Source organism: Patiria miniata, unplaced genomic scaffold (assembly GCF_015706575.1).
Source record: "Patiria miniata isolate m_02_andy unplaced genomic scaffold, ASM1570657v1 HiC_scaffold_7, whole genome shotgun sequence".
Lineage (NCBI taxonomy): Eukaryota > Metazoa > Echinodermata > Asteroidea > Valvatida > Asterinidae > Patiria > Patiria miniata.
The window spans coordinates 36,781,396-36,792,405 of NW_024037074.1; the positions used below are offsets into that span (position 1 = coordinate 36,781,396).

The 11,010-nt window shown below is 39.3% G+C and overlaps 1 protein-coding gene across 2 annotated transcripts in view; it reads right to left on the reverse strand.

Moving 5' to 3' along the window:
- The window catches only part of LOC119745473 (dual oxidase 2-like), a 41,377-nt gene extending 35,472 nt beyond the window's left edge, over window positions 1-5,905 (reverse strand). The window contains exon 1 of one of the 2 annotated variants that reach the window (XM_038221837.1): window positions 5,540-5,905. In XM_038221837.1, coding sequence (XP_038077765.1) covers window positions 5,540-5,621 — 82 coding nt within the window. In that variant the 5' untranslated portion in view covers window positions 5,622-5,905. Of the gene's footprint in view, window positions 1-1,731; window positions 1,898-5,539 lie in introns of those variants that run through there. The other variant, XM_038221838.1, reaches the window with a different exon arrangement.
- Window positions 5,906-11,010: the final 5,105 nt, after the last annotated feature.

Here is an 11,010-nt window from a genome sequence, read left to right on the forward strand (position 1 = left end):
TACCAAATTCATGATTGATGGCAAATAAAGGCTGAGTAACCCAAATGAGCAAATGAAAATTTAAAGCAAAAATAACGAATTCATAAAAAGCTTGAAAGACTATACTTTCCATCAAGGCTTCATTTGAACCATTTATAGTTTCCTATGTAATAAAAAAAAGCATACAGTGTGTCCCCAAAAAAGTGTCTGTCTAAATATTTTTGAAATAACAACAAAACCACAAAGTAAATTTTGAAATTGTTTATTGTGCAGATACTCCTAATCAATTTGCATCAACCCATATGAGTTTTATTCAATTTCCCTCATCCCTCACTGCACGATGGTCTGATCAATTAAACACAACAACTTTCTTGGACACTAACCAAATTCTTTGCCTTTATCAATTTCAGTGCTTTGATATGTAATAAGCTGTGTAAAATCCTTCAAGTTGTGAAAGAGAGCTTCCGTTGGGGATTGGAATCATTTGCCTGGCTACCAGTTATCATGGCAAGACCTCAGATAGCAAGACAAAATTGTTGGTTTTGTTATTTTAAAAATATTTAGACAGGCACTTTTTTGGGACATACTGCATTGTGTGTGTAAGCATGATGGTGTGTCTTATGTTCTTCACAGTTATTCGTTTGCATTAACCCTAACGAACCCCATCCAGTCAAACTCCAACACCAGGGTTTGTTGGAATTTGTTGGAGTGAGTACCGCACTAGTAAACTGATTATGCTTTACATGGGGTTTTAGGCATACCCCCATAATCCGAGTCCAACAGTTTGGGTGAAGTGTTGGAATTTGCAGGAGTGAGGAAGGTTCCTAGTAAATCACTCAAGGGGTTTCGGGTTAATCTTGAATAAGTCTTGATTAAAAACTTTACTTTAAAAATTCTAATGTGAGCATCAGACTTACTCAAAGTAAGCAATAGTGTTAACTATGGCAGTGGGTATCAGAAGTAAATGATAAAATATACCATCTTGAATCAAGACTAGTTTTAATGTAAATAAAATGGAGCAAACAATGTAAATGCAATGAAGAATGGACGTTTGGAGTTATGCAGTAATTACACAGTACCAAACTATCTTTACAACGTTTTGACAATCCAAGAGATTTTTGTATAATGTCGGGAGATAGAAAGTGCAATATTGGGTTTGCTTCATTTTCACAAACTTTTTATGAGCACTGTATACCCAGTGCTGTTGGAAAGCTTGCAAAATAAAACTCACAAACTTGCTGGACGGGGACCAGACTATTCTTGTCTTATTGAATCACAAGAATTTAAAAAAATAAACAAATTGAAGACTTCATTTCCAACTTGCTGTATCTAGTATGTTGTTGAGGAAGTATCATTGTTATAACAGCAAACAGAATGTACACAATAAACATGTTTTTGAAACAACAGTTTTCACTTTAAATTAACTATAAAATAGCCTTCAAAACCAACTTTGGGCAAATGAACAAGGGTTGCAGTATTCCAAAAGGTGTTTGACACAGCAGTTTAGGAACTAAACTCTTCAATTTTAAAACTGGAAACCGGTCTTAGTCTAGACAGTTTTGTAGAATGCACAGGGGTGAAAAGATTTGAGGGGTGGGGAATTTTTGTGATTCAAAGACACTTTCAATGTATGAAGAAATGTACTTTATGAGAACAAACAAAACAAATTTCAAATGGAGTGAATGTGATGAAGCATTGGTGAGACGGCCTATGAGGTGAATCAGCAGAAATGATTCTGTTTGATTCTACAACCTGATGTAGTTTGAACGCGACCTCCAGTTGTACCTATCGCAACTGTTGGAGGAGTTGTTTCAACTGCTGTGGCAGTTGATGCTGGCACTTGTGTTGATTGCAGTGGTGGAGTCGGAGTTTGTGCTGTAGGTTCAAGTATCAATTCCAATTCACATTTTGTTTTCGGTTAAAGCGTATACTTCGGGACCCCTTTATTACATATTTATTGTTCAAACTGACTTAAGCAATCTTGTTTTGATTATAATGACCAGAGTTTTGTAACTGTTAAATTAAAAAAAAAATTAAAAATTCTTACTCCATTTTCCAGTAGTGGTAACACAAATGCGATCTGGTGCATTCGGTGTAATTGTCAAAACTTGATTTTCATGTTGTGTTTTTGTCATTTTATTAACTTCAAATTTCCGTTAAATAATCACAAAGTTGCCCCTTTTGGATGACGTTACTGGACTTTAACATGGCTAGCTATTGAGGTATTCCAGAAAACAGGTGTTTTTCTCTATAGGAACGGGGTCTTAAAGCACACATTTATCTGTACATCATTGTTCATGGCAACATTTCCACCTTTTAATTTAATTACAAAAAAAATTGGTGGTTCTTTAATTCACACAGCAGTGCATAGCCTAACACTTATCTTACACACAAGCAAAACACTCACTTTCAAATAATCAACTTCATATTTGCAGCTGGGCATAAAAAAAAAATCACTTTTAAAAATCAAGATAATATACACATCACCATCTTTCTTAAAAAATGGACAATAAGATGCTGATTATTCAATTATAAACGATGACAAGCAATTTTCTTCAACTCAACTTCCACAGAAATTGTGGACCAAAATGCTACAAAACACTTCTTATTACATATGTTTGGGCTAAGTACCAAATGCTATAAACACTACAAATACTGGACACTAATAATAGGCTCAAGGGGTCAGCGCTAGAGTATACACATTACTACTTGTGGTATTTTGTAGCTTTAGGGGCGACAGGGGTTAAAAATCTTTATCTATTGTCTCTCACCTCTCCCCCCCCCTTTATCCCTGCCAATCACACATCACACCCTCCCCTAATTAACACCTCTTATCTACCCCTTCCCCTTGTTTTACCCCTTCACATCACAACCCTACTATCCCCGTCAGCTTTGTTCTTTGCTCCCTCCCTCAGCCCCCCTATCCCCCCCCCCCCAGCGTGTGGTTTTCTGTTCATTCATGCTTATTAATGTGTCCCTTGCATTAGCTTGTATGGTTGTAACATGGAGGAAGAAAATTGTAACTAGTGTCATTTTGCCTTTGTGATAGCTCCATATGCAGTGGCGTAGCCACATTTTAAGCTTTTGTTTTAACCTTGTCGCCCCCCAGTCGCCCCCCCCCCCACTGAGATTTTGAGTTTCTAAAAAAATATCATTGATCTACATGACGCCCCCCAATGAAACGTTTCAGCCCCGCGCCCCCCCCACTGAAAAATTCCTGGCTACGCCACTGTCCATATGTATACCAGCAGGATCGAACAGTCGATTATATAGGCCCAATAACCTTTTTGCCCCCCCCCCCCCCAAAAATGTGATTTGCAATGTTGTAACAAATTTCGAATTGGAACTTTCAGGAAGTGCCGAAGTGGAAAAGACAATAAGGCTTTGAATAATTCTGAATTAAAACAATATCTTAAAGCATTGTTTGGATTTAAAAATGAACAACAAATAAAAACACATTTAAAAGCAAACTATTTTTTAAAGGGTCAAACTGAGGTAAAGTGATGGCGAACCGCAGCGATATATAACGCAGAAATGATTTCGAGTTTTGCTTTTAAAGTAAAAAATCTTCACTGCACATTGATTGATAACAAAAAAAAAGAAGTCATTCTGACTTTACTGCTGTCGGTACTTGAGGTTTCAATTTGATACCTTCACAAACTGTTGCTGCAATACCGGTACTTCTCTTCAATCTTTTTAAGTCTGTACACTTTTGTTTCTTTGTTACTATTTAATCTAGTCCAGCGGATATGTGACAAAATATCGATGAATTGTGCACTTTTGCATAAAAGCGTGAAACTTGGCACAGATGTTTATATTCATGCGAGAAAATGTTCGCGATGGCTCCTCATCTGGAATTTTTTTTTCTCATGAATGTCAATGTTCTCTATGAGTGTGGGAACAATATTTCCAGGGTGGGCATAATGAAAACCCCGCCCCCCTTTTTTCTTATATGGTTGCCACGCCCCTAAAAGGGTGTGTTCGAGATGGCTCCACATCTGGATTTTTTTTTCTCATGAATATAAACGTCTGTGGGACGTTTTATTCGTTCATGAAGTATGGGCACAATGTTTTCCAAAGTGGGCATAATAATTAACCCCCCTTTACATTTAATGGCTGCCACGCCCCCAAAAAAGTACGATTGTGGTGGCTCCGAATCTGGAAAACACTAATAATCTATATAATTATGTCTTTGTGAAGTTTCCTGCTTTTGTAACAAGTGGGAAAAACCGTTTTCACTGCGGGCACGGCAAGTCCCGCCCCTTTTTAAAAATGGATGCCACGCCCCTAAAAGGGTAAATTTGCGATGGCTCCACATCTAAAACATTTTCTCGCATGAATATAAACATCTGTGCCAAGTTTCACGCTTTTATGCAAAAGTGCACATTTTTTTCACATATCCGCTGGACTATTCAGACCGTGGACGACAAAAGAATAAAAAGTAAAGCGTATAGGCCTAGTGCATGTAATAGTTTACCCAGCACCGAGCCCATAATTTTGTTGTAAATTTCCGGGTTGGTGAAATAAAATCGCTCTTTCAAATTTAACGAACAATAATGTAAAGTTATGTCGACTTTAGTTCAAAAAAAAAAAGCACAGAAATACATTGTAATGACATGTATCAATATCTCCCATTTTAAGCTTTTGTTTTAGAACTCCAACATGTAGAGTTCGAAAGAGCTTTTACAATAATCGCGCCCAAGGATCGGCAAAGGACACGTACGTGCACAGTGTGATTTCCTGGACATACAATGTAAAACGAGGTGTCGCCGAAAAAAGGAGGAAACAGCCATTATATTTAACCACGTCACCTGAAAGATCCACATTGAAAACACCATTGTTCCGTTTCTCCAAAATGCCCAACAGTTTTGATGCAATCCCCGTCAATATTTTTTTGTTTGTACCCCGGTTGACATTCAATCCGTAGAATCGCCTGTTTCTTGTAAAGAGCGACCTCAATCAAGTTTAAACCAAGTTGAGTTTATTGGGTTTCAAAAAAACTCAAACCATATTCACACGACAAACTATTCACGAACGCCTCTCGAAACAGGAGATTAAAACTAACGACCTAAAGGATAGAAGTAACGTAAATTTATAATAGCCTTTAATTTAAAGGTTCCAGATGAAAATGCGAAACATCGTTCAACTGTTTAAATCAATTACGTTTATGACGAGCACAACTAACTGTACTGCTCAATTCCCCTCAGTCAAAGAGGAGATGTAGACGTAAAATCTTTATTTCCGGGTTTAAGATAAAAAGTAATGTACAACACTGCGCACATCAGGCGTCTGATTACTAATCCAAAGGAATGTTTAATGACAATGTATTCTATTCCTTGCTCTATGATATATAAGGCCGGTCCTTGTATTTATTTATCACTTTCATAAGACAACCGGCCCGTCTTTACCCTTAACACGGAGGAAGAAAAACTTACAGAAAACAGTACAAAAGTGTAAAATCCAACTAGGCTTGCAACAAATAGACACAAAAAAAGCCATACGATTTCTGAAAATGTCCACACAGCCAACAAACTACACGCATTCATCATTATTGACTCACCGAAGCTTTGCCGAGCACACAAGCCGAGAATTCCCACGTAGACTAGCAGGCATACCCGCTGAAACTCGCCCCGTCGGGCCATGGTGCACCGCTCTCCTCTTCCCTGCTCAGTAACCTCGGACTTTTTTTAACGACGGTATAACTGCAACTGTACAGTGAAGAAATTTGATGATTTTGTTTTTACCGATACCAACTTGAAGAAAAGAAATCTCTCTTTTCCCTCTTTGGTTGTGACTCGGCTACACTCAATAGGTTTGCTGCCCAAGCCACGGACCTGTTTTGGGTGTGCTTGGTATCTAGGCCTGCTTCGGCTATCGTTTTTTTCTTCCCCCAAACCTGTTCCCTTTTCCTGTGGCAATAGCCATTCACAGAACGCAGTCAGGCGAGGCGGCCCTGTGCGATTAGACAGAAAAAAAAGTTTTACATAATCATGAATATGCATGCTGATGAGTTATCCTGGTCTTGAACATCCGGGTTTCAGAACCTCCGCGCGGAGAAAAGTAGGCCCCGACATACATGACCATGAAGCACGCATGATAAGCATTTTTCAACATGACTGTTAAAATATGGTCCTGTTTACTTGTCTCTCTTGTTTTTTTTTTGCACTTCCTTGTGATTGTGCACCGCGATGTGTAGTTGATAATACATGTGTTTCGGCGTACATGGAATTGACTCATTTTTATTTCCTCAATTTGACTTCACAAGTAGACCTCATTGACCAAAGTAACGCACTGTTTTGTTGTAGCCTATAAATTAAGAAATATGAGAAAAATGAATGAAAAATAAAACGACTTCAACAAGTCTACAAACTCAAAACGAAACTTAAAAATAGTAAAGAGATTTACAAGTGATGAAATTGATTTAAAATAATTATTGTTGATTTAGAGGCCTAGGCCTATATGGTATTATGTTAACATGTGGATAAAAGGCCAAAACAAAACAGAAACAAAACAGAAGAAAAGAAGAAAAAGATAAGAGAGGCCAACTGCGCATGTGCATATGATTCCAGCTTTATACCACATTAGCTTTACTGCAGGCAAATACGCTATGATGGAATTCGGTTCAAAGTTTGCCAATATATATGCTGCACACTTTATTTGAGTTAGCACGCTCAAGTTTACAAGCCTAAACAAACAAACGCGCAAAAAACGAACTTGTATTTCCGTGTTGTGTTAGCGCTTTGCAGACCTATACAGTGTAACCAATAGTTTTCAGTTTTCATGTTTAAAGGTGAAAAAAAAACGAAAGAAAAAACACGCAAGTCATTATTTTGTTTTAATCTTTTGCAGGCCACTAGTGACACTGCGATTTAAGATTGAGTTCCACGTAATCAAGAACGTGCATATGGCAGAAGAAGGAAGTTTAAAAGTGATTTCCTGGCACGATGTTAAAGGGTGCAGACCGGTACATCGGTTCGAAATTGCCTCAGTACGCCGGTCAAATCACGATGTGCATGCCCTCAAACCCTTCGGTATAAGAGCATTTTGTGGGCCATAAACTTGAGGGTTTGTAGAAAAGAAGGGTGGAAACCGTGCACAAGTCATGACTGTGAGCTTGTATTTCAGTGAAATTTGGATGAAATTGGGCCCTAAAATCACTCTATTTTGCAACGGAGCGTATATGCATCGTTTTTCAAAATGGCCCTAAAAGCACTCTATTCTGCAACGGAGCGTATAGGCATCGTTTTTCAAAATGGCGATGGGCTTCAGGACAATTTGTAGGGGTGATCATCTTCGGATAATTATTTCTCTCAAAAGTCATGAGATTAACCCCCAAAAATTGAAAATAAAATGAAAGATGATGAAATAAGCTTTAATTTGATGCGTGTCTTAATTGAACACCTCAGAGAGTTGTATTTTAAAATAACTTTGGGAAGTGCGCGTAATTATACCACTCAGGTCTATGGCAGTACTATTTACTGGTCTGGACTTAAAGGTAGGGTATAGACCACTGGTCACTGGTGCATGTTTTTTTTTCGTTTGAAGCAACAAACCTAAAGTGCTCAAAATCTAAAGACGATTGTGTGTAACAACTAACCTGATGAAGCGTTCGCTCTGTGAATGCTGTCTATTTCCAGAAATATGGTTGTTATAGGAAGTTCGAAAATACAGTCAAAATCCGCCTTTTTTTTTGGTTTCTCACCATAAAAAAAGGGGGATGATCCAATAGCCGAACCCCTTTGGTCACAAAGTGTGTGTGTTGTGAGGGAGGGGGATGTATACCCCCATCCATCCGGGGGATTCGCCCACTTACAAACCAACTGTCAACGGAAATTTCCAAAATGTGTCACTTGACACATCTTTGGAAGTGCCTTCTTTGATTGTTTTCTTCAAAATGACGGCAGAAAGAATATTTCAAAGGGTGTCATAGTATCTTCAAATAAACCAAGTAAGCTTTTTAACAATAATTTGGTCGGATGTTGTTTTTTTGGGTATACCAATGGTCTACTCCACCTTGAAATATAATTTGGGGCGATATGACAGTTTAGTTTCAAAACTATACACTCTTTTGAATAATTTGATATAAATTAAACTTGACTAAAAGGGGAAAGGTAGGATGGCAGCTGAAAATAAATTGATCATGGGATTTATAGACCTTTATCAGGGTACACCATCTTGAAAATCAAAGCTATATAAGGAAAAAAACATGGCGGCGTAACTCAGGCAAATTTGCAGCAGATTGACACTTTATGGATAGATAATAGCTCGTTCGAACCCCCTCCCGAACCCCCCCCCCCCCACGGGCTTGAGTCAGTATATTTATATACATACCTTTTCACACTATGAACGTCCGATCCGTGTCGAAATCTACACGGTTCCAACCCGTGTCGACTTCTAAAAATTTCAACACGGTTCAATTTCGTGTAATGTTTCGACCCGTGTATTGCGCGATCGTTTCACACTACACACACGGCCGTCCGCCCTACACGTGTTTTGTAGCTCCAACCACGGACTCGTCTTTCATGTCAGTCTTTTTTTCTGATTTCGGGCCCAATTTGCGTCGGAGGATAAAATATTCTGTGACTTGAACTTCTAGCACCATCGAAAGTATATGCAAAGAACGCACGAAAAACCAAGCGTGGCCGGCTGCTTTTACTTTCTAGTGCTTACGAAAAAGCAAGCGCGGTCGGCAGTGCTAGGTGTGGTGTGAATTTAGGTGTTATGAAATACAGACTCATTAAGGTATTGCGCATGCTCATGCATAGATAATTAGAGAGGGCCCGGTCACGTGAGAGAGTTTAACCAATTAAAGGGAAAAGGAGTAAGATTTTCATAAGAGTCCGATTTTCATATCACACCAGTGGTGGCGCGACAGGGCAGCACGTCAAAGGTTATTTGTATGTTCATGAGCTATGTAGCTCCTTGGTATGTTCGTTGCACGCTACAAAGCGAAGATCCTATAGCGCCGCTTGATCGAGAATTCTCAACCCACCTTCTTAATTTCGACACGGGTCGAGCGCTCGCGCCTGGGTCAGTGCCGTGTTCAAATGTTGTAGTGTGAAAAGGTTAGTCCATTTTACACGTGTCAGACCCGTGTACAACACGGAGATTTTTCGAAGTGTGAAAAGGCCTATATACTGATATATTATAAAACGAGGCTGGAAGGGAAAATAGTCTGGTTCCTTTTTTTGCACAAAACCATTATCATTCAATACTTTTATTGGATGCAGGGAACATGACCAAAATGGTGGCAGCATGATAAAGGTCTATTAGGTAGAGAGTAAGTCTGAGCATGGTGATCAGACGTTCACCTATGCAGAGCCACACTTAGTGAACGTCTGATATAATTATCTGTGCATGTAACATTCATGAAATCGAAAAAAAAAAAAATATGGGTGGGGCCAAGGGCGGATCCAGGGGGGGCCAAAGGGGGCCATGGCCCCCCCCCCCCAAAAAAACCCAATTTTTTTTTTTTTTTTTATGTGACATCGCAATAAAGGCAGGCTAAAAACATTGGTTAAAGTGGTCAGAAATTGCCTCAGATTGCACCACAGAGCATCTAGAATCCAAAAAATTTTCGGGGCCCTTAAGCGGGCCCCGAACCCCACGCCGTATTTTTTTGACCCACTTTTTTGGGGACCAAATTTTTTTTTGGCCCCCCAAAAAATTGTGTTCTGGATCCGCCCTTGGGTGGGGCAGCGGCGGCTTGGCTCACTGAACCTTGCAGTTTGGGCTGTGAACAAGATTATTCCAGGCCGTATTCCAAGTAATCGCTGACCCTGATTCACGTATAATGCAAACAGCTTGGTCCCGTGACGTGATAAGGGCCTACGTGACTCAAAACATGCCGGTGCGGGTCCGGGGCGTCCCAGGTATCATTACGAAATTGATTGGGAACTCCCTGGATATTACAAAGCATGCGATACTACACTGCAAAAACAAATGTTATATTTAACACTGTTTGTTATATTTAAGACCACCGGTGGTAAATTGTAACACTGATACCACCATTATTAAAATGACACCGTCACGTGCATACCAAAGCTGGACCAAATTAGACCTTTTTTTTTTTACTTTATGGTTATTGTCATTCTAAAAACAAAATGTATTATTACCACAATATCAATACGAAAACTTGCGAATATGGTGCACCACGGAATGCACTTTGTACTCTTCTCACACTCTGAAAAGGGCCCGTTAGTAAGATTTAAATTTTCATTAGAGAGAGACGAATCTATTTGGGTACTAAATAATGGGCAGGCCCCTACCGAAGCTACAATCCCAAACAACATTTCTAACTCAAGTCATCATCCGGAAACTAAGCTGCCCGGCCGGACGATGCGATGACAATATACCCCTCCAGCCTCGCGGCTGAGGGGTAAAACCCGTCTGGACATCACTTCCAGAATTCCCGATGATCTTGTTCTCGCTTTGGCTCAAGCATTCACTTTATGCAACAAACTGGACCGTTTAAAATCAACACCGAGGTTTCAATTTTATTGTAATCGTAGTTTGCGTTTCCAACGGGAAAAGAAAGTTAAACGTTCTTTCCCTGAAGTTCATCGTTTCTTGCTTTTCATAATTCACAGACGAATCCTTAGATCAACAGATGTGACCGAAATAAACCTGGAGATTCTAGCGTGGCGTAGAAACCGAGATGTCATTGCATTTGTCACTGAGTAAGAGGCAGAGCAAAATCATACAAATAAAACTGGTTATGTTTCATTTTCAAACACGTTCGGCACTGATTTAACTTATGTTTCGCACCCCAAAACCTTCGGCCATTATTTTGTTTGTCTAAGGTATAGCCTACAGAACTAAGTACGCACAGTCATTGAAATTGGATAAAACCAGTTAAAAAGCTATGTGCACATTTCTGCTGTTGTGAGCACAATAACTGTTTTCAAATGTCATCATGATTTACTGTGGAAAATCGATATTCTCTGACAAGGTTTTTCTAAAGATTAAAAGTTCGATTCATTCGGGATATTATCGTAAACTCTGTTCACAGATTTATGCCACGCATGATCG